Below are 24,890 nucleotides of genomic sequence, written 5' to 3'. Positions count from 1 at the left end.
ACATCTACTTCTTTGGTATTAGATACCGGTTGTGGTTCTCATATTTATACATTCGTACAGGGACTACAAAAGAGAAGGAATCTATCTAAAGGAGACGTAGACGTACGAGTGAGAAATGGAGCAAGAGTTGTTGCATTAGCTATAGGGACATATGTTTTATCTTTGCCTAGTGGACTTGATTTAAATTTAGAGGATTGTTCTTTTGTGCCTAGTTTGACTAAGAACATTATTTCTATTTCTTGTTTGGATAAGATTGTTTTTGAGATTATTATAAAGAATAATTGTTGTTCTTTTTATATCGATAATATTTTTTATGGTTCGACACAATTGGTTAATGGTCTCTATATTTTGGATCAAGAAAACACCATTTATAACATAAATACTAAAAGATCAAAAACAAATGTCTCGAATCAAACGTATCTTTGACATTATCGTTTATGCCATATAAGTGAGAAAAACATATCAAAACTCCATAAAGATGGATTCCTAGATTCATTTGTTTTCTAACAATATGATGAATGTGAATCTTGCTTGTTGGGAAAAATGAGTAAACCTCCTTTTAATAGTAAAGGTCAGTGAGCAAGTGATTTATTGGGGTTAATATATAGTGATGTATGTGGACCGATGAATACATAAGCCAGAGGTAGATTCCATTACTTCATTACTTTCACCGATGACTTCAGTCGGTATGGGTATATTTATCTTATGCGCCATAAATCTAAAGCCCTTGAAAAGTTTAAGGAATTTAAAAATGAAGTACAAAATCAAAGTGGAAAATACTTAAGCATAGAGTTTGATGAACTCTTGAAAGAACATGAGATTGTCTCACATCTTACACTACCTGGTACACCACAGTGGAATGAAGTTTCTGAAAGAAGGAATCGAACAGTGTTAGACATGGTTCGATTGATGATGAGTCATAGTATCGTTTGACTTCTTTTTGGGAAAAATAGCTGCTTTCACACTAAATCATGTTCCATCTAAATCGGTTCAAAAGACACCATACGAGATATAGATTGGGAAACGTCCTAGTATGTCTTTTATGAAGATTTAGGGTTATGAAGCTTATGTAAAACATCAGATGCCTACAAACCTCAAACCTAATTCTTATAAGTTTATATTTGTTGGACATCTTAAAGAAACTAAGGGATACTATTTCTTTAACCCTAACGAGAACAAAGTGTTTGTTGCTTGAACATGAGTTTTTCTCAAAAGAGAATTTCTTTCAAAGAAAGGGAAAGGTAGAAATATTGAACTTGTAGAAGTTCAAGAACATCAGATCAATGAACCTGAAGTTGAGCATGTTTTACAAGTTGTCGAGGAGTATTCAATAGATTTAGAAACACAACACTGTGTAGATCCACAAGAGAATGTCGTGCACCTAAGATATTTGGATTTCTTATTACTACACATGGAGATGTTCTTCTTATGGATCAAGATGAGCCCAAGACTTATCAAGAGGAAGTGTCTAGCCCGGACTCTGAGAAATGGCTTGAAGCCATGAGATCTGAGATGGATTCCATGTCAGTAAACCAAGTATGGACTTTGGTTGAACCACCTGAAGGGGTCAAACCTGTAGGGTGTAAATGGGTTATCAAGAAGAAAACCTACATGGATGGTAATGTAAAAACATACAAGGGGCGATTAGTCACTAAAGGTTTTCGACAAGTTCATGGTGTAGACTATGATGGAACATTCTCCCCTGTAGCTATGTTTATGTCCATCCGTATCTTGCTCGCAATACCTGCATTCCATGATTATGAAATATAGAAAATAGACGTCAAAACCACTTTCCTTAATGGAAAACTTGAAGAGGATGTGTATATGACACAACCAGAAGGTTTTATCATTTCAGGAAATGCTGGAAAGGTTTGTAAGCTACAGAGGTCTATTTATGGACTAAAGAAAACTTCTCGAAGCTGGAATCTTCGTTTCAATTATACAATCAAAGAGTTTGGTTTTATCAGAAATGAAGATGAGCCTTGTGTTTATAAGAAGGCTAGTGGGAGCATTGTTTCTTTCCTAATCTTGTATGTAGACAACATACTCATCATTGGAAATGATATACCTACTTTACAGTCTGTTAAGAGTTGGTTAAGTAGTTGTTTTTCTATGAAAGATTTGGGTGAGGCGACTTATATCTTAGGAGTTAAGATCTATAGAGATAGATCAAGATGACTTCTAGGTCTGAGTCAAAGTACATATATAGACAAAGTGCTGAAAAGGTTCAGTATGGAAGAATCCAAGAAAGGATTTTTGCCTATGAGACATTGCATTTCTCTTTCGAAGGAAATGTGTCCTTCAACTCCACAAGAAAGAGAAATAATGAATAAGATTCCATATGCTTCATCTATTGGTTCTATCATGTATGCCATGATATGTACTCGACCAGATGTATCGTATGCTTTAAGCATGACGAGTCGGTATCAAGAAAATCTTGGTGAAAATCACTGGGTTGTGGTTAAAAAATCCTTAAGTACTTAAGAAGAACTAAGGATAAATTTCTTATCTATGGAGGGGAGGAAAAGCTCAGTGTAAAAGGTTATATTGATTCCAGCTTCCAAACTGACAAGATAACTCACGATCGCAATCGGGTTTTGTGTTTTGTCTTAATGGTGGTACTGTAAGCTGGAAAAGATCGCAGCAAGACACAATAGCTGATTCTACAACAGAAGCTGAATACATTGCAACCAGTGTAGCAGCAAAAGAGGCTGTTTGGATCAAGAAACTCATATTGGAATTGGGGGTTGTTCCCAGCATATAAGATACTGTAGAACTCTGTTGTTACAATAATAGAGCCATTGCCCAAGCAAAGGATCCCATATCTCATCAATGATCCAAACATATTCTTAGGCACTTTCATCTCATTCGAGAGATCATATATCAAGGAGATGTGGAAATATGTAGAGTACACACGGATGACAACATTGCTGATCCCTTGACGAAGCCTCTTACACAACAGAGGCATGATCGTTACATTAAGTCACTCGATATTAGATATGTGAGTGATTGGTCTTAGTACTAGTGGGAGATTGTTAGAGTATGCCCAAAGACCAATCATCTGATGATTGTAAAAATACATTTATTTACCGATTTGTTTAAAATAAAGGCATTACCAATTATTTTTAGTTATATGTCTGTGTTTAACATAAACTGAAGATAATAAAGTCCTTATAATAACATTATTAAAAGATCCATAGTCAAGTATTATTATGGGCATGGACAATAATAATAAGCTTAAGACTAACATGTTATTGATTGATGACAAGGAGTTGTCATTGACATAGAGATGTCAGGATTGATACATGATTATATTGTTAGAGAACAATATATTGGATTGACCCATCATGGGCATATGTCTTGGATTATTATGTAATAGTCATAACATTGCTCATGGTGATGACTATATGTATGATTCTCAGACTTGAGATCAATGTCATCCCAACATATATTTTTGTATGTTTTGATTCAGTTAAACATGCTCCGTAACTGGTTGCACTATAAAGACTATTATTGAATATATCTCGATATATCTAGTGGGGTGTATATGGTTAAGATAGGATTTGTCCTCCCTACAAAATAGGAAATATATCGCATGCCACTTGATTGAGTGAGACTAGAAATGCATGACTATGCTCGAATAAGTTGATACGTGATATAAAAAATTATTCGTTAATTATAGTCTACTCTAGATATCAAGAAACATTAGATGGGCTATACAAGTGTGACTATTCTAAGACTTGTGCCTATTCTAGATACAAAGGACAAAATAATGTTATACATAAAAGAGTTAATCACGAAGATGATATGTCGAATCATAATTTCTTGTAACTTACATGACAATGATATATTGCTAGACGTCACTCATTGTTTGTAATATTAGAATTGTTCTAATAATTACTACTAACGTTACAAGAACCTACAGGGACACACCCTAGGATTGAAATGAGCAAAGATGTACAATTTGTTGTATGTTACTAAAATATATCTAGAGTTATGATATGAATATTTTGTAAAAATATTACTAAAATAACATTGTCGAGTTAATGCTTGAAAGTGATAACAATACTAATAAATATCGTTGAAATATAATTTTATCGTGTCTTATCTATACGTCAACGTTTAAATCATACCATTGTTAAATTTTGTAAAAATAAATTAGAAATATACGAATAGTAGGGTGGCAAGTGCTTTTAAAAAAAAAAATTAATCAATGATATTCAATCTATTGACTGACTAATCTAGATCAGGTAATATAGAGTGGACGACCTTCCCAACTCATTTTACTTCATTCAGAGGATTTGAAATCATGGACTTGATTAAGGTGGCAATTGATTTTAATAGCCAAATACTTGACAAAACAACTTACTAAACTTATTTCAATTGGATGGTATAATTTTGAACGACAATTCAAATGAAGATGAGGTTACACAAGAAGCCTCCTCTTTCCATGGCCACAAACTCCTTCAAATTTCACCCCCTAAATCTCATCTACGGATCTACCTCATTTCTTCAGAAAATATCTCCTTCACTCCCAAAGCTCATCGTCATCATATTTCTCCATCACCATGGCGACATCTACTTCTTCTTTGCTCCAATCCAACACTATGAACTTAAAAAACTCTTTACCTCTTCATCTGCCTCCTCTTCCCACTCCTCGCTTATTCAAATTCACCGGAACGTTGGCCTTCAACGGCCACCGTTCGGCTAAGTTCGCCGTTAAATGCTTCTTCTCGTCGGAGGAGAGGAAACATTTGACGAGCTCGAGTTTGGGTTCCAACAACCAATTGAGTTCCAGCTCGATTGATAAAAATCCATTCGAGATTGTTGCTCAAACAATCTCCAGAGCTTTGAACGTGTTAAAAAGGCCGGCTATAGCTGCTGTTTTATTGGGGTTGTTGCTAATGTACGATCCCAATAACGCAGCTTTGGCTGCATCTGGTGGGAGGATGGGCGGAAGGTCATTTTCTTCGAGTTCTTCGTCTTCGAGGAGTTATTCGGTTCCCAGGAATGGAGGGTCGCGTTTTTCTTCTTCGTACTCGGTTCCTTATTACGCGCCTGCTCCGTTTGGTGGTGGTGGGTTTTACATGGGGCCAGCTTTTGGGGTTGGTGTTGGTGCCGGTTCGAGTTTGTTCTTTATTTTGGTTGGGTTTGCAGCCTTTGTTTTGGTTTCCGGTTTCCTTTCGGATCGGTCTGAGAGCAGTGTGCTTACTGCTAGTGAAAAGACTACTGTTCTTAAGCTTCAGGTAAGTTTTTGGATAATTTTAATTGGTTTTTATTTGTTCTTTTTACTTTAATTAAGTTTGAATAGGCATAAAGTTCTCAAATGTATGTTTAACATTACTGAACCGAAAACTGTTCGTTCTGTAATTATTTGTGCATGTAAATCTCCTAGTAATTATGGTGAAGTCGGTTTTTAGGTTAGAAGAAAGACTGTGTTATAAGGAATTCTTCCTTTGTTTTTTGCATAATTGATACAAATCAACAAGTTGATATCCATTATCCAAGAATGAGAATGCTACTGATCAGATGAGTTTACAAATGTAAGATATGAAGTACCGATTCTCGTATGCATCGTTGAATACATGATTAATCAACATGTGAAAACTAGGAATATCAACAGCATATATTGAATGTGAAATGAAAATTATATAGAGGAGGGTTGCTTAAATGTGAATTTTAGTATAATCTTTATAGTCACATAGTGTTTATATGAATTCCTTTTTTAATAAAGTATTGAGACTTTGTTTTGTAGGAAGAATTGTTATGCAAAATGAGCTAGACAAGGAATTCGATCACCATTTGTTCATATATAGTCTCACTATTGTTTGTATTATTAGGTTGGGTTGCTGGGTATGGGACGGACTCTTCAAAAGGATCTTAATCGGATCGCCAAAGTGGCCGACACCTCTACGTCTGAGGGTCTAAGCTTTGTATTGACAGGTAAAGCTTTCTAAGATCTGTCTATATTTAAAGGTTTTGAATCTTACAGCTCTATAGCCTAATTATGCTACTTGCTATTCTGAAATCTGCTTTTGAGAATAACAACTGTATGGTAGCTAATAAAATTGATGACATACAATTATTACAACAAGGAGCCTAAGCTTTTTACCCATTTAGCGGCTTAGTTTGATTGAAATGCACATAGATAGCATCCATTGCATTGCTTCCTCTTATTTTGCTGATGGTTAAATGATATTTCCATTGAATGGGCATATAGCTGCAATCTTTCTTCTCTCTGTTTTACTAGAGCAATACTTGTAACACGTATAAAGTGACCTGGTTGTAAGTGGTGTATGTCTGCTTTTTTCGTTGAACATGTCAAGTTCAATGTCTCTCTTTTTTATGTTTGCAGAGACAACATTAGCTTTGCTTCGCCATCCTGATTATTGCATCTCGGGTTATTCATCTGTAAGTTAACCTTCTGTAATATTTTGTTTGTGCTCGTTGGTGAACGAATTGCATATGCGGATATGCTCTTTTTGTATTGTAAGTATAAAATTGTTGAAATTTTGACATACTATATATCTTCAGGTTGACGTGAAACGGAGCATAGAGGATGGGGAGAAACGCTTCAATCAACTCTCTATCGAAGAACGGGGTAAATTCGATGAAGAGACTCTAGTGAATGTGAACAATATTAAAAGACAAAGTACAAGTAGTCTGAAAGCTAGTGGATTTAGCAATGAGTACATAGTGGTAAGACCATACTTTCTAAGTTATAGTTACTGCAAATGTATAGGATTGAATGTATTTAAGACATCATTCTGGAAAAACAATGTGTATTTCTCATATCATTCATAAATTCAATGAGTTGTATCGTGTAACCGATAGATGAATCCACACACTTGGTTATGATGGAGTTGCCATTTAAGTTTCAGAGGAATAAGGACCGCAAGTCCAGTTTCGAGTTAATAATATCCGTAATAACATCATTTGTTTATAACTGATTTCTGAAATTTCAGATAACAATATTGGTGGCTGCTGAGGGAGTGCATAAATTTCCTGCCATTAATGGAAGTGGCGACTTAAAGGAAGCCTTGCAAAAGCTTGCCTCCATCCCTTCAAGCAAAATAATGGTAAGAATCCGTCTTATTCCCCTGAATTACGAGTACTCGAGATTGCTCATTCTTGATATTTCCTTGATTCCCATTCAGGCAGTTGAGGTCTTGTGGACACCTCAAAATGAAGATGACACATTATCGGAGCGAGAACTACTCGAAGACTACCCACTATTGAGGCCTCTATAAGATTTAATAACTAGATACCTTGTATCTTCAGGTATGAATTGGAGCTGCTTCTTAAATCTCTGTGTTCATTTGTATATAATAACACTGAGGTTCTGATGATCTAAAGATCGATGTCGTGTGGTGAACTGGATTGCATACATATTGAGAGGGTATATATTTGCTTAAAAGATCAGTTTTTTTCTTGATCCAACTCCAAGACTTGTTCACCTCATGGCGCAGGGTTTTTTTTTCTATGTTGCTCCGACTCTTGAAAATAGGGCTGTAAATGAGACGAGACAGATCGCGAGCTACTTGAGATTGAATCGATCAATACTCGATAAATACTCGGATCGAATGGACTCGACTCGAATTCAAGCTCGTCTCGAGTTCTTAACGAGCCGAAACGAATTACTTGATATTCAACTCGAAAAGCTCGTGAGCAGCTCAAAAATATAATATTTTAAGATTTTATTTTTTTTAAATAAATTATTAATAATATTAATATTTATGTGTTGATTTTTTTAAAGAAAATACAATAAGATTTTATGTATTTAAGGTTCAGGTTCGAGTTCGAATTTGAGGCTTCAATCGAGTTAAGTTTAAGAATTTTTTTTTATTTCAAGCCTTTTCGAGCTTCAGTCCAGGATTTCGGGTCGAGTCGAGCTCTATTTCAGAGTTTTCGAGTCGAGTCGAGCTCAGCAATACTCGAGCTCGACTCGGCTCGTTTACACCCATACTTAAAAAGGCGTCTAGGCCCGCTCTAACAAGCGTTGGACTAAAATATTTAAATATGAAATATTGAGTTCAGTATTGATCTTTATTTATAATGTAGGACTTAAGAGGCAAAAAGAAAAATGGTAATAATCACTGGACTGCATAGGTTAATAATTGTGAAATAATGTACCAATAACCGGGACGAGGCACTATATCTCTTAAGTAAAGTTAAAGATTTAAATCCTGACGATTGTGAAAGGTGTAAACTAGGTTTGGAAGGTTATCTTTATCTCTGTAGTATCAAATTTAGATTATACGATCAATAGAACAAATATTGATGATTATATAAAAAATGATTGTGAAATAATGTTGTTATGATGAATAAATGGCCTTTAATGTGCCTTAACTTACTATTCTATTCTTTTGCTTATTCATTTGCAAGGAATGTGGACATCATTTCACAATTAGTTGGCATTGACCACTTTATACATAGCAATCTTTTGTGGACATAATTGGATTGTTTGTGGATCTTTATCTCAAAGTTGAATCCTTTTATGGTAGATTGATTTTTTTTTTAATTTCGGGTTTCATGTTTCACTTTTGAACCATCGTATTCTCTGAATTCGGTGATAAATTTATAATTTTTTTAGACACCCGTATTAATAATATAATTTTTTATATACGAGTGAGTATAAATAAAATTTTAAGATTGATACAATTAATAAAATGAATAAAAAATTTCAAATAAAGAAATTTGAATTGTTAGTTATCCACCTAAGGACAACAAGCATATGCCAATGCCTAAATTATGATGTGTATCTATGTCATGGACAATTTGAACCCGTTAGGTCAGAAAATATTTATAAACTTTGTAAAAATAAATTAGAAATATAGAGTGTTTCTAATAATAACAATTTGTTGTATGTACAATTAATATACAGCAGCCATTTTTTACTTCAGCCTTTTTTCTCAAAACCGTTTTTGGGAAAAGAAAACTTTGCTCTCAATCGGGTGAACTAAGTAGAGGCCGAGATGTGTTTTCATGGAGGCTTACGATTCGAATCGCTCGTGATCAACATTTTTCGCTGTTGTCTTTGATGTTTTTCAAGGAACCCATTGTAAGTATTCGTATCATTTCCTCCCAATTTCAGTTTTACGTTATTGGATCACTAGTGAAACCGTCGAGTTTTTTTTTATGTGCCGTAGGGTGCGCCGATGGTCCCAACAGAAATATCAAGAGGAAAGGAGACAACGAGTGCATATCTTGGACTACTTTCAAAGAAGTAATTATTCATCATCCTGATAAGAGGAAAAAGTTGGACTTGTTTGCTTTAGGGATTTATGGGCTTTTCATTTTTTCGATGGTCCTGGGGTATACAGATGTATCAGTTGTTGACTTGTTTGAGAGATTATACAAGCATATAGATCTTGTTCCAGCCATTTTAGCCGAGACATTTCATTTTCTGAATTCTTTTAGACGAGAAGGAGAATGACGCTTTATAGGGTGTGTGCCCCTATTACTAGTGTATATCCTTAGTCACTTCAAGCATGTTGAAAGAGCGCATGGACAAGTGTTTCTATATGGGTTTTCACCTTTAAAGGATTTCTTTTCTAGAGAATAACCTGGGGTTTAACTAAGAAAAAAGGATGGTTATCTTTAAGGATATCAGGGATGGTGACATATTATGGTGAGCTTCGTGGAATGTCTATTCAGATATATTATACAGACGTGGAGAATGAGACTGGGTTCTTTTTCTAGGTATTTGGGGTTCTATAGGGTATACACCTTTGTTAGTTTCTAGATAGTATAGGTCAAGGCAATTTATTCTAATAACATAAGATTTATCAGGGTTAGAGTTTGTATTCAAAGGAGAACAATACAAGAGTAAAGTCAAAGGGGTTGCTGATGCATGGAAACAGACTCGTCGTGTGAATCACTTCGCCATTGATCTAGAGTTATCTTAGGAGTATGGACAATGGAGAAGTAATCAAGTAAATAATAACATCCCGAAGGTTAATCCTGAAAATATTCAACCTATGGAAGAACATTTGAGAGTGGTTCCATCTCTGCTAGAGATAGCTGAGCGTGATTTCGAGGTGGAAAGAAAGTAATGGAGAGAGACCCTACAAAAGTTAGAGGATGAAGTATATCAAAAATAGATGGAGATTGACATTAAAAAAGGTTGAGCTGATCAAACTAAAAAAAGTTGAAAAGTAACTTCGACTGGACTTTGACGATCATCAACTATCCTATCAGGGAATGATGAAAGCTCAAATGGCTTCCATCTTGAGTAAATCACCTAATGAATGGAGACAAGAAGTGGCAAGCCTAAAGAGAGAATCCGAAGAAAGTAAAGAAGAGCTCAAGCAGAGTAGGCATCAAGTTATGATTCTATCGAAAGAAAAGAGTTCTTTAAAGCAACGATTATAAGAGAATGAAACCAAAATGAGAAGATGAAAGGGAAGATCTCGAGTTTAGAGGCTGTATTATGACGATGCCAAAGCCGAGAAGGTAGTTCGAGCCTTGGAGAGGTTGAACGTCTGAAGATACGAGTGAATGAGGTTGAGGCTATGTTTCAAGATTTTCAGGGGGTTATATAGTGGAGTTATCATTGGGAGCAAGCTCAGTCGAGAGTTAAACAAAGAGATGACCTCATCGCTAGTTACTTAGAGCATGCTCAAGGAATAAATCAATATTTGGTCAACTTGCCTCATGAAGCTGTTGTTGTAAGTGAAGGACTGGAGCCCAAAACTGAAGAAGCCCAGAAGATTATGGAATTACTGGCACATATGCAACAAATAGAAGAAGTAGTACAAATCTATCTGTGATATGTTCGAACCTTGTAATTGAACTTCATTTCTAATATAAAAAGTTGTTCTAAGGAGTCATTCCAGGATCAATACCCTTCATTTTGCATATGCATTTTACTTTTCGCAATCCATCTTAATTTTGCATTGTATTTTTATTCATTCATTTCATATATTTCATATTCATTAAGAAAATATCAACATTAATAAAAAGACTATGTGACAGAAGCTCTGAAAGCAAATTAAAGTTACCCGAAGCGTGTTTCTAGAAAGATAGAAAACAATGAATGGGATATTAGTGCATGTTAATAAACTCGAGAGAATCCAAGAACAACTCGTAAAGACCCAACAAGAATTGATTGATGAAACAAGGAAGTTCCAAGTTGAATCTGGAGAACAGATGTCCAAGTTGATGAGCATGATGGTTACAGTAATATATGGGGAGAAATCGTTAGAGGACCCTATTATCCAAGAAAATATGAAGATTTCAAGTGAAAATCAGAATGTTGATTGTGCAACCAATGTGATGATAGCAGATGATCAAGAACCTATTGGGGAGTATGGTAATCCAAGTCAACTCCAAGGATCAGGTACGATTCCAGAAAATGTGACAGAGATCATACTGGGAAAAACGAAAGCTGATGAGGTGAATGATTGTCACGCCCAGAGCCCCAATAGCCGTAAAAGAAAAAAGCAGCTAGTCATTCAAGCCGAACAAAGAAAGTCTCACGATTGAGAAATACTTTGAAGGTGTTCCAAACTTCTATCTCAGATCTGTACCCCCATTTGATTAAAGGTCAATACCTTAAACTGAGGCCAGTGAAAGTGCCACCAAACATTTTCCCATAGCTATGATCAAGATAGTGCTTTTGATTTCCACTTGGGGGCATATGGGCATTCTACATGGAATTGTAGGCCGCTGTTAAAGGAGATATAGATGCTTGTGGAAAATGTAACGTTGACACAAGAATTGGTGCAACAGTGGATGAAAAACCCGATTGGGGCATCAGAGTAAAATATGTAGCATTCGTTTTTGTCAAGTGTCACTGTATTAGATGAGTAATGGGGAATCCTAATTAGGAAGAGATCATTTCATTCCATCATGAATCTTTATTCCATTTTCATCATCTTGTTTGAATTTATTTTTCATCATTTCTCAGTTTTTTGTAAGGATGTTTAAATGAATTTATGTTACTTTAGAGATAGTGAGTATTGAATTGAATTTACACTCTTGTAGTTCTTTAAATATAAACTGAATTAAAAACTCTTTAAATAATTAGAGTTATAAGTCTTTGACAAAGTGACATGATTGAAAATTGATAAAACAAGGACTTTGGACCTTACCCCCAAAAGATACACTCGAACACCATACCCTTCTCTTGTAGGGATCGATATAGACTTCTACTCTCATAAGGGAATGAACAAGAGGCTTGGTATTTAGGAATGCATAGGAGCATACAACATGGGGCATCTCTTGTGTATGACATTACAAAACTGACTAGACCACACTTCTGTTGATGACGTTCAATGATGATAATGATCTTCACATATGGAATAATCGAGTAAGTGAATCTAGTTTAATTTAGGTTAGTTGCTTGGAAATTGAACTCTAAAGTTGAGATTTTTTTACTTTCAACAACACCTAGACTATAACATGTTATTCTTAACAAGCTTAAGAAATTGGATCCGTATATCTAGAATGTAATTATATATGTATAAAATAAAGCTGAGTTATTCCTCTAAAGCAACTGGTTATAGAGGAAACTCAAAAGCCCTGGCTTTATGAATAGTTTGCATTCAAACCATTACATTGCTTGAGTACTTGGTAGTTTGGTGTTTACTCCACTACAATTGTCAAGTCAAAGACTTTGTGATGAGATGAACCCTTCAGCTAGCCCGATAAAGGTGAATATAATATATATACAATAAAGTTGAATTCAACTAGCTAAACAATGACACATTAATCAAATTTATCTAATAAGGAGTTTCGGTAAATATTTACTAAGGGAGTTAAGGAACACCTGTTATAGTCAACTTCACACGAGCACTAAGGAATTTCATTTTTAGATCGATACTTTTGCTCTGCCTTTGTTAGAGGAGTCTACAAAGTTTGAAAAAATGAAAGATTTCAGAAAACTGAAATAGAAGTGTTCTGGAAAGTCTAGTAATTGATTATGCTAGTTACGCCATTTTGTCTGCATCCGATTAAACTACCAAGCCAAGAAAGAGAAGAATGTCACAATGTTCACAAGGACCAAGGAAGAAATGACATCTCAATGGCTGAAACATTAGAAAATAAGAAAGCCAACTTGAAGCCAACCCATCAATTTGATAACTGTCAAAGAGTTATAACTCTAAAAACATTAAAGAGTTGTTGATTCTTTTGATATTCTGTGAACTCATGTTTATGATTTGATTCGATTGTAAGCCTGAATTAAGGGGCAATACATTACAAAATTCTTATATTCTTTGATTTCAAAAATAAAAGAAAAGAGAAAAATATTTTCAAATAGGACAATCTCAAATGTGAAAGGTCCTTGAAGCTGGTGAGACTCATTCTGCCTCTATTGAAGAAAGAATAAACGATGCCCTAATAATGAAGCATTCCACAATCCTAACTGTAAATGGTCCAAGAGATCAGAAGGATTGGAGAATAGGAATTGTAACACTTCCTTATGACGTTGACGATAATCCATCAAGAATTAGATGATTACCTTATTTGAAAGGGGCACATATCCCAGCTCATTACAGAATGCAAGAGTGAGACCAGTCAAGGATGAAATTTTAGCACCCAAGTAGGGATGAGCCATGAGTACCCACATCATGTTAAGATAACAAGGTTCAGACCAAGAAGACATTGAGAATGAACCGCACAACTTAGAGTGTTAGGAGCAGACCTCGAGTTTGAGTAGAGTTTACCATATAGAGGAAACCAGTCGAGCATCAATTAACTGTAGATTCCTGGAAAAACAACTCTTATGGCGCAATTGAGTCAAGGATAAAAAATGTCATCAATGTCATATTTTTGACTACAATAAGAACTCTAGAAACGAAACACCTCTTTTGAGACATTAATGAAGATAAGAGGCAAAGATGACACAAATATACAAGATGATTGGGCAGATCTTTAGAAGTTGCAAGCTTAAAATTATAAGTTACTACACTGATATCCGAGTAAACCCTAGAGTGAAGTGATCAAGTGGAAGAAAAATGAGTTCCCCACTTTGGAGTCAAAGAAAATTTAATCATCATTTATGCATTCATGAGAACATCATTTGTATAAAAGAAAATGAATTGCATTGCATTCATATTTCACACATAAATACACGTTTGTTACAGATATTCCACTGAAAAAAGAAGATTTATGTTGTCAAAATCCCAGCAAGTTAAAAGCTAGAATTCAAACCTCAAATACATGGAATCTTTTTAAGAGAGGCAAAAAGAAGTATTACTTTGAAGTACGGACCATCAGATGTAGGAGAAAAGCAAAAATCATCAGGTTTAGAGAAGAAGATCAATTGATTAAAAGGACCTGCACACGTGAGATTAGGGCAAATCAAACGTGGAAAGTTTCAGATTCAGAAAGCAAACTATTTCATTGAAAAATGATAGAACAAATTGAAGGAATAGTTAATCTTTAGTGATGTCATTCTTGACTTTCTCGTAAAGAGAAGTCAACCTTTTAGTGGTGTTGTTATTGACTTTCTCGTGGAGATAAGTCAATCTTTTAGTGTTGTCTTCATTAACTTTCTCGAGAAGATGAGTCGATCTTTTAGTGATGACATTTTTTACTTTCTCGGGAAGAGGAGTCAATATTTTAGTGTTGTCATTATTGACTTTCTCTTATAGAGAAATCAATCTTTCAATGTTGTGATTTTTGACTTTCTTGTATAGAGGAGTCAACCTGTTTGTAATGTTGTCTTAAATCCTGACTCTCGTAGGACTTGTTTCATAGAAAGTTCAGTTTAGTCTTCCTAAAGATTGTTCCCTAAGGAACCTTCTCATTGAGAATTTTAGTCTCATTTTTTAGAAACCCCAGTTTAGTCTTTTTTGAGATAGTTTCCCTAGAAATTAACCTTGTCTATTTTGGGTCGTTTATGTGAAAGTTCTACTTTTGTCTTTCTTAAAGACCTTTTCACTTTCTCAAAAGATTAATGATAAATAAAATGCATTAGAGCATTCAGTATTCAGGTACGTTGTGCTTTCTAGATGAATATTTTATATGTTTTTCAAGAAAACTATAGATTTATGATAAACAGGAGTCATCAACCAATCCGAAGTCCAAATAAGGGAGAGGTTCAAATGGGAATTGAATCAAGGTAGATTCACATATCTTGTGGCTACGAGACAAGTTCCCACAAGAGAGATTGAATTTAAGAAATTCTCTCAAATCCTAAACCTTCAAGTATAATACCGTCAAATTCTTAAACAGACACTAATGATTGGAAATGTTTGATTTTTAAGTTTTATCTTCAAAACAAATCGATCCCGATTCAATCTTCCCTAGAGAGCAGTGGAGTGAATCAAAATTTTATCGAGTCTCACCTCCCCTGAAGAGTAGCGGAACAAATTCTTTTTTTTCCCAGATTTGATATTCCTAAAGAGCAGTGAAGTAAATCACATTTGATTCAATATTCCCGAAGAGTAGCGAAGTGGATCAAAAGATTTTTCGAGACTATTCTCCATGAAAGAAGAGTAGAGCAGACACATCTACCAAAGATTTTTTTAGTTTTATCTCTCTGAAAGAAGAGTGGAGGAAACCGGTCTTCCAAGGATTTTTGGTGTTTTATCTCCATGAAAGAAGAGTGGAGCAGACCCGTCTTCCAAAATATTTTTTAAGTCTTATCTCTCTGAAAGAATAGTGGAGTAAACTCGTCTTCCAAAGATTTTTCGAGTCTTATATCCCTGAAAGAAGAGTGGAGTAGACCCGTCTTCCAAAGAGTTTTTGAGTCTTATCTCCCTGAAAGAAGAGTGGAGCAGACCCGTCTTCCAATGATTTTTTGAGTCTTATCTCCCTGAAAGATTAGTGGAGCAGACCCGTCTTCCAAATATTTTTCGAGTCTTATCTCTTTGAAAGAATAGTGGAGCAGGCCTCTCTTTTAAAGATTTCTTGAGTCTGATCTCCCCTGAAAGAATAGTGGAGCAGAGCCATCTTCCAAAATTGATCTGACTACCCGAAAAAGAGGAACAAATCAAGTCTAATCTCCCCTGAAAGAAGAGTGGAGCAGATCAAGTCCGACCTACACTGAAGTTGTAGTGGAACAGACTTCCCGTGGAAAGACGGGTCACCTTTAGATGAAAAGTTGTGTCGTTATTCTTTGACCTACTTTTTTGGTACAATAGTGGACAAAGAGAGGCAGCTGTAGATACATGTTTTTGGCCATGGATTTTTCTTTATTTTATTATAGTTTTATTTTGGTTATTTATTTTTACTTGACATATGGCAAGGTTAGACTTTTATTATCCTGTATCAAACCCCAAAACAAAATACCTTGATTCTTTACCCAAAATAACTCATGGTCATTACCAAAAAGACCAAATTTTGACATTACCTCCATTTGAAATTCTTGAACATTACCTTTATCATTTTGGTACACCCACACCTTTCTTTGAGTCAATAAGATCACACCACTGTCTTTTTTAGACTAAAAAATAACCTTTCTTACCATTAAAACCCAAGGCATTGAGTTGTTCATTTTAACATGAGCATTCTTCTAAAGAACCAACTTGGGGTATCTCGCGGGGAGCCTGAACATTGAGACATCTGGAAAAAAAAGAAGAAAAATTCATTCGAAATAATTCTATCATGCATTAATTACACTGTTTTCATGTGAATAGAATTAATCTTGAAAATCTATCCCCCTGGGGATACCTCTTCTGTGAAGATTTACATGTATGAAATGATGAACGACTTTCTTTCTTTATCCTTTCACAACAGGAGAAAAACATATATCCCTTGTGTCCCCTTTTGAGCCTGTAGTATTTTTCTTCTGATTCAACCCTAACCAAGGATCACCCTCCACACTGGGGGGCAAGGTGGAAGAAATATGCTCACATGAGCGAAGACATTGATTCAGATGAGATACTAAAAGGTGGACCAAATGACAAGTGCGAAGATCCAATCAAGAACAAAAAAGAAAAGAATCAAAAAAGCAAAAAAACAAAGAAAAAAGAGAAACAAGAACACAAATCAAAAAGAAAAAGGGACAAAAAACACATGCAAAGATTCCCTAAAAAAATGGCACATCAAGCTTCAAACTATGAGATTGATCAAGCACAATCATTCCTGAATCACTGAATCACTTCACTCGAAGATCATAGAGCATCAAGAGAGAGAGACATTTTGAGCAGGACATGATTGAAGGCATCAGAATGAATTGATCCTTGGTTCAACACCCTGAAACACTTGTTTGGGCCTATTTATCCTTTTCTTTCATAACCATGAACTCTGACCTACATTACGTGCCTTAAAAGTCCCTTCTAATCATACATGGATTTCTAAACAGAAGAGAATATCTTCAGATTTCATCCCGCCCATCAGGATTAATCTTTGTTTGCAAAAAAATAATGTAATTAATGCATGGTAGAGAAAAATAACAATGGGGGGTTCAAGACTTAAATCCTGAATAACCTCTTGAAACCAATGGAGGGTTCGAGTTGAAAACCTGAAAAGGCAGCTCGAATATAAAAATTGTGCAACTGAGGCGATCACACAAATTCCTTGATACGGCATCACACAACCCGAATGTGACCACGAAGGTTGGGAGTCAGAGAACACTTCCAGTAGAGGAGCATGCAAGCTACCCCATCAAACCGTTGAGCATCAAATGCCAAACCTATGAACATCAAATGCCAAACCTTTAAGCATCAAATGCCAAACCTTTGACCAAACATAATAACCTGATATTTTTTTTATCATTTCCTTACTTAACCACTTCCTAAAAATAGCTTTGATCTTGGCACTTGTCAAATAGCTATAATTCATTGAAGGATTAACAATATAATTAATTCTTTGATATCCGATGAACTCTAGTTTATGATTCGTCTCAATTGTAAAACCGTGAAAGTGACAATATTTTCAAAACTTTGGATCAAACATTTTTCAAAACTCTTTTAATTGATATTTTCATAACTTTGAAAATAAAAGAGAAAGAAAAACATTTTTTTCAAACAAGACAGTCTCTCTAGAGTGGATCTTGGTAAATGACATGTGACTTTTAGACACAAAACTCATGCTCAGAATCAATACTGAAGAAAGAAATGAGGAACATTTGGGGCATCTTTGAAGATTCAACATCAAATATTGGGGCATTTTTGGATTCAACATCATAATGCAAATTATCAGACCTTTTTCAGGAGATAAAATATAACCAATTCATGTTACATGCATTTTATGCATACATTTTAGAGCATCATATTTATCATTTTCCACATACATAATTTTTTGCAGCTTTTAGAGTCAAGTTTCGACTTCAAGACGAAGGATACTCGATTCAAAAGAACCTTTAAAGATTCAGGTTGGTTGCTTAACTCAGCAGCAAGAAGCTACACTTCGACCAACTCGACAGATTGAAAGTTTCTCTCGAACTCACAATTTGCTCGAGAGTAGATTTCAACTTCACAACGAAGGATATCTAGCTTAAAGCCAAAAATCCACGATTTCAAATTCACGACGGAGGATATCGTGCCACTCAAGACAACACAAGTTCAACTTCACGATGAAGAGACCGCTGGTTGTCAACAAACAACTTCCCAATTTCAGAGCCAATTTCAACTTCACAGCGAAGGATATTGGACTCCAGACAACGAAAGTTCAACTTCACAACGAAGGGACCGCTGGTTGTCAACAAACAACTTCTCAATTTCAGAGCCAATTTCAACTTCACAACGAAGGATATTGGACTCCAGACAACGCAAGTTCAACTTCACGATGAAGGGACCGCTGGTTGTCAACAAACAACTTCTCAATTTCAGAGCCAATTTCAACTTCACAACGAAGGATATTGGACTCCAGACAACGCAAGTTCAACTTCACGACGAAGGGACCGCAGGTTGTCAACAAACAATTTCCCAATTTCAACTTCACAACGAAGAATATTGGACTCAAGACAACGCAAGTTCAACTTCACGACGAAGGGACCGTTGGTTGTCAATAAACAAATTCCCAATTTCAGAGCCAATTTCAACTTCACAGCGAAGGATTTTGGACTCCAGACAACGTAAGTTCAACTTCACGATGAAGGGACCGCTGGTTGTCAACAAATAACTTCTCAATTTTAGAGCCAATTTCAACTTCACAACAAAGGATATTGGACTCCAGACAACCCAAGTTCAACTTCACGACGAAGGGACTGCTGGTTGTCAATAAACAATTTCCCAATTTCAGAGCCAATTTCAACTTCACAGCGTAGGATATTGGACTCAAGACAACGCAAGTTCAACTTCACGACGAAGGGACCGCTGGTTGTCAATAAACAACTTCCCAATTTCAGAGCCAATTTCAACTTCTCAGCGAAGGATCTTGAACCCAAGGCAACACAAGCTCAACTTCACGACGAAGAGGCAGCTGATTGTCAATAAAATTTCATTCAGAGTCAATTTCAACTTCACAGCGAAGGATATTGGACTCGAGACAACACAAGTTCAACTTCACAACGAAGGGACCGCTGGTTGTCAACAAACAACTTCTCAATTTCAGAGCCAATTTCAACTTCACAACGAAGGATATTGGACTCCAGACAACGCAAGTTCAACTTCACGATGAAGGGACCGCTGGTTGTCAACAAACAACTTCTCAATTTCAGAGCCAATTTCAACTTCACAACGAAGGATATTGGACTCCAGACAACGCAAGTTCAACTTCACGACGAAGGGACCGCAGGTTGTCAACAAACAATTTCCCAATTTCAACTTCACAACGAAGAATATTGGACTCAAGACAACGCAAGTTCAACTTCACGACGAAGGGACCGTTGGTTGTCAATAAACAAATTCCCAATTTCAGAGCCAATTTCAACTTCACAGCGAAGGATTTTGGACTCCAGACAACGTAAGTTCAACTTCACGATGAAGGGACCGCTGGTTGTCAACAAATAACTTCTCAATTTTAGAGCCAATTTCAACTTCACAACAAAGGATATTGGACTCCAGACAACCCAAGTTCAACTTCACGACGAAGGGACTGCTGGTTGTCAATAAACAATTTCCCAATTTCAGAGCCAATTTCAACTTCACAGCGTAGGATATTGGACTCAAGACAACGCAAGTTCAACTTCACGACGAAGGGACCGCTGGTTGTCAATAAACAACTTCCCAATTTCAGAGCCAATTTCAACTTCTCAGCGAAGGATCTTGAACCCAAGGCAACACAAGCTCAACTTCACGACGAAGAGGCAGCTGATTGTCAATAAAATTTCATTCAGAGTCAATTTCAACTTCACAGCGAAGGATATTGGACTCGAGACAACACAAGTTCAACTTCACAACGAAGGGACGGCTGGTTGTCAACAAACAATTTCCCGGTTCCAGAGCCAATTTCAACTTCACGACGGAGGATATTGGACTCAGAACAATGCTACTTACTTGGATTTCAACTTCACGATGAAGGATATCCAATTTCAGGCTCAACATCACGACGAAGGGGCCACCCGCGGTTTCAACTTCACGATGAAGGGAATCATGCACACAAGCATCATCCATCTTTAGATTGGATTTCAACTTCACGACGAAGTATATCCAACTCAAATGAGTATCTGTCAACAAAGACCTTCGAGTTCGACTACGCTCAGCTCCAAGGCACATCATTTATAGCATAACCCAAGGCTAGAAGGGTTATCTGCCATCAAAATTGTCGAGTTCGATTCCATTCAGCTTGATGACATATCAATCACACTACTTTTCGGTTGCAGTCGAGGTTTTCAAGTTGAGAAGAGGACCTGGGTTAACCGTGCTTTAGTGACAAGCAACCATTTTCAAGAAAAACCTATCTGTCAATGAAGATTTCTGAGTTCGATTCCGATCCAAGTTCTTTAAACCGAGAAGAAGACCGAAGAGCAACGAGAAGCCACCTGCTATTTCAAATTCCGAACTACGGCTTCAATTTTATATCATTTCAAGATGAACTCGGCTTCATGACGGAGGAGTCATCCGTAACTCAATTCGACAGGGAGTTATTGAAACATCAGAGTCAATTTTCAACTCCACCGAACGAAAAGTGTGTCTTTTAATCTTTGCCCTATCCCCGTTACACGACTATGGGCAAAGAGGGGCAGCTGTTAACACACATTTTCGTCCTACTAGGATTCAAACTCCTAAAAATAGGATAGAATTTTGCTAGGATTTAAACTCCTAAAAATAGGATAGAGTTCTACTATGATTTAAACTCCTAAAGATAGGATCCACAAGCACTATAAATAGCCATTGTAACTCACTATTGTAACACACGATTTACAGACAAAATACAGAGGAAAACATGGAAAATACAAAGGCAAAGCTATTGTAAACGATTCGAAAAGGAAATAAAAGGTAGCATTTTTTGATTCGTTCATTTCTCGCATGTGCACGTTATTTTTTTGAGATTTGGTTTGAATAACCCAAAACGTGGGTTGCGCCGATGACAACAAATGGGTGGGGTTTCGAAGTTTCGAACCTAGATCTACTCCAAGGCGTGTTCATTTTTTATCCCCCTAATGCGTAATATCAACGTTAATTGTCTTTCAAATTTGGCCCCAATCTTTATTTTTATTTATATTAGTCCTTTTATTTATTGTATAGATATTTTTATTTATTTATTATTTACATTATTGTCATTATATAAATATATACATATCTTTTAAATGATTTTCAATTGATCTTTTTTACACTATATTATTATTATCTAACATATTTTTTATTTATTTATATTCATTTGGTTATTTTTTAATACTAGATTTATTATTTATATATATATATATACTTTTTTTTTAAATATTTTACTTATAAGCGTATTATTACTATATATATGTATATATATTGTAATTATCTTTATTTTGTTTTTTTTACTTTATCATTATACATATATATGTATGTTTTAAATAGTTTATTTATAAGCCAATTATCATTATATGTATCTTTTATATTGATTTATATATTTATTTGTTTTTTGTTTTTGGTTTTTTTTTATATTATATTATATTTTCATATTACTATTATTATTGTTATGATTATTATTTTTCTATTTTTACTCATTTATATATATATATATATATATATATATATTAATATTTCATTTATTTATTTATTTTTCCTTTTATTTTTTTTACTTATTTTTATTCTTCATTTTTTCATTTTTTTCATTTTTCCCTCTGACACATCTTATGACTTTTTAAGGGTATTTTCGTCAATTAATCAGAGGTAAATAATTCATTATCAAATTTTACCTTTTAATTTAAAATTACAATTTTCTTAATTAAGACAACGGGAAATTACGTAGTACCGAAAGGGCGGTTCAAGGGTGCTAATCCTTCCTTGACCGTAACCGACTCCCGAGCCTGACATATTTCTGGTAAGACGCAGATTAGGTAAGAAATAGGGTACCCGATCAACCCATTTATTCCGTGGCGACTCCCAATCCATATTTTTCAAGTCGAACCCCAATCCCAGGGCCCAATCGAAATACGGTTGCGACATTATGCCCATACAAGGCCTCATACGGAGCCATCAGAATGTTTGACTAAAAATTGTTGTTATAGGCAAACTCCAATAAAGACAAGTGGCCCTCCCAACTATCCTCAAGATCTATAATAGTGAAAATGAGCAAGTCCTCGAAGATAAAAGACATGTTCTGACTGACTGTCTGTCTGAGGACAGAAATCGATGCTGAATATAGTTTTGGTGTCTAGGGATTCGTAAAGGCTTTCTAAAAATGAAAAATAAATATAGGATCTTTTTGAATATGGTCGAAATGTACCCCAATGCAACCTCACTATCTCACGGATTTAAAATTGAGCTAACCTATCTAAGGTATAGTCATCCGAACTAGAAACAATGGGTTTGATTTGGTTAAAAATCTACTATAACCCAAACTGCATTGTGTCTATGTTTGGTCATCGATAAACCGATCATAAAATCTATAGTCACCCTATCCCATTTCCAACGAGTTATCTGAATAGGATGGAGTAACCTTGACGAAACCTGGTGTTTCGCTTTTACCTGCTAACACACTAGACATCTAGCAATAATCTCAGACACTTCTCTTTTTATGTCTGGCCACCAACACAATTGGAGAAGCTCTTGGTACATATTGTTACTACATGGGTGAACTGAGTGTGGATTACAATGTGCCTCATGGAGAATCTTACTGCGTAATTGAACATTAGCAGGTATGCACAATCGACCCCTAAAGTACAACACATCCCCATCACGTAACTTGAAACCTAGGAACTACTCAATCCATATTTTAAACCTATTGTCTGATCTTTGTTGCCTTTTGGTCTCACTTACCAACTATGGTTTGACTCGTAACTCAATTAATAACCCACCTTCGTTGGTCAAACTCAACCGGGCTAGGACAGATCGCAACCTTTTCATTGAATTCATGCTCAAGGCATCTATTACTATATTTGCTTTTCCCAAATAATAATCTATCATACAATCATAGTCCTTAAGCAACTCAACCCACCTATGCTGTCTCAAACTCAACTCCCTCTGCGTGAGTAGGTACTTGAGGCTCTAGTGATCGGTGAAAATGTGACACTTCTCACCAAATAGGTAGTGCCGCTAAATCTTCAAGGAAAACACCATTGTTGTTAGCTCAAGGTCATAGGTGGAATAATTTCACTCATTACATTGAATTTGACAGGATGTGTAAGCTACAACCTTACCCCTCTATATCAATACACATCCCAAACCATTTAATGAGGCACTACTGAAAAATATGAAGTCTTTACCCGACTTCAGTAGAGTTAACACTAGGGCCTGAGTTAAGAGGACCTTCAACTATTTGAAGCTCTTCTGATTCTCATCCCAAATGAAGGGAAATCATTTCTAAAGAAATTTTTTTAGGGGGCAGCTATCATCGAGAAGCCCTGAATGAACCGATGATAGTACCAAGCTAGACTAGGAAACTGTGCACCTCTAATAAATTTTTAGGTCGCTCCCACTTTATTGTCCTGTAATGACTGGAATCCTAGGTTAGTAGTTTAGGTTGACCCGATATGGTTAGATAAGCCCATTCACCTTGTAGGAAACCTTGATCCATTTAGATGATTAGCTAGGCATTGCCTTGAGCCCAATACCAGATAGAAAAGAGGTAATTTTAATAATTGGATGAAAGAAGGATGACCAAAGGAGTAGTTTTCTCTTTTTGAAAAATAAAACTGAAAATATTTTAAGATGTATCTCACACGTATTCTCTTTTCCTCACTATTCCCACTAAACACTTTTTCTTTATCTCCTCTCTTTTTTCTTCTTCATTTTTCATAGTTTGAAGCAAAGGTGAAATATTTTAGATTTATGAGTTTAGTTTGGTTTTATAAAGGTAAGAATATTAATCCCCATCTCTCAAGCTTCAATTCAAGCCCCTAACCTCAAGTTTTGGTTATAGTTTCATAAAATGGGTTTTAGAGAGGTTTAAGAAACCAAGTGATTTGTAACCCATTTTTAGTGGATTCAAGTTATTGGGAGTGTTTTTAACATTAATACAAGCACCTAGTTGAGTTAATAATTCATTTTTTTTTACCTTTTATTAGTGAAAGAAGTATGGGAGAGCTACAAAGCTAGATGATAACTATTCAAAAGAGTTATCTTTAGTAGCTTTTTCATCTAGGTTTAGTTTGAACTTGAGCATGTTTAGGTGCATTTTAGGATTAAAATTACTTAGTTTTGTACATTTTGCATGATAGGAGCATTATGGGTTGCAAAGGGTTAAAATTAACTTTTGTTGTTGAAAATTGTTACACTGATGTCGTAGCATTATAGGAAATGCTAATCGGATGTTGCAACACTCGTCCAAGCTCCAGATGGTTGGGGGAAACTTTTGGATTGGGAAAGTTGTCTTAGGTAGTTTTCATTTGGTTGTATCACCTAAAACATGTACACCTTTTATTAGGAGACGAAATTCCTATCCAAGCTATAAAAGGGGAGTACTTAAGCACAAAAAAT

The 24,890-nt window shown here is 35.6% G+C and overlaps 1 protein-coding gene across 1 annotated transcript; it reads left to right on the top strand.

Moving 5' to 3' along the window:
- The first annotated feature begins 4,500 nt into the window (after positions 1-4,500).
- On the top strand, positions 4,501-7,352 carry LOC120204759. Its single transcript, XM_039204784.1, has 6 exons — positions 4,501-5,246; positions 5,841-5,943; positions 6,356-6,411; positions 6,535-6,699; positions 6,966-7,079; positions 7,158-7,352. Exons 1-6 carry the CDS (start codon positions 4,569-4,571, stop codon positions 7,248-7,250), a joined length of 1,209 nt encoding a protein of 402 aa, XP_039060715.1. The 5' UTR covers positions 4,501-4,568; the 3' UTR covers positions 7,251-7,352.
- Positions 7,353-24,890: the final 17,538 nt, after the last annotated feature.

This window comes from Hibiscus syriacus, unplaced genomic scaffold (assembly GCF_006381635.1).
Source record: "Hibiscus syriacus cultivar Baekdansim isolate YM2019G1 unplaced genomic scaffold, ASM638163v2 tig00011662_pilon, whole genome shotgun sequence".
Taxonomy (NCBI): domain Eukaryota; kingdom Viridiplantae; phylum Streptophyta; class Magnoliopsida; order Malvales; family Malvaceae; genus Hibiscus; species Hibiscus syriacus.
This window is presented reverse-complemented; position numbering and strand designations above follow the sequence as displayed.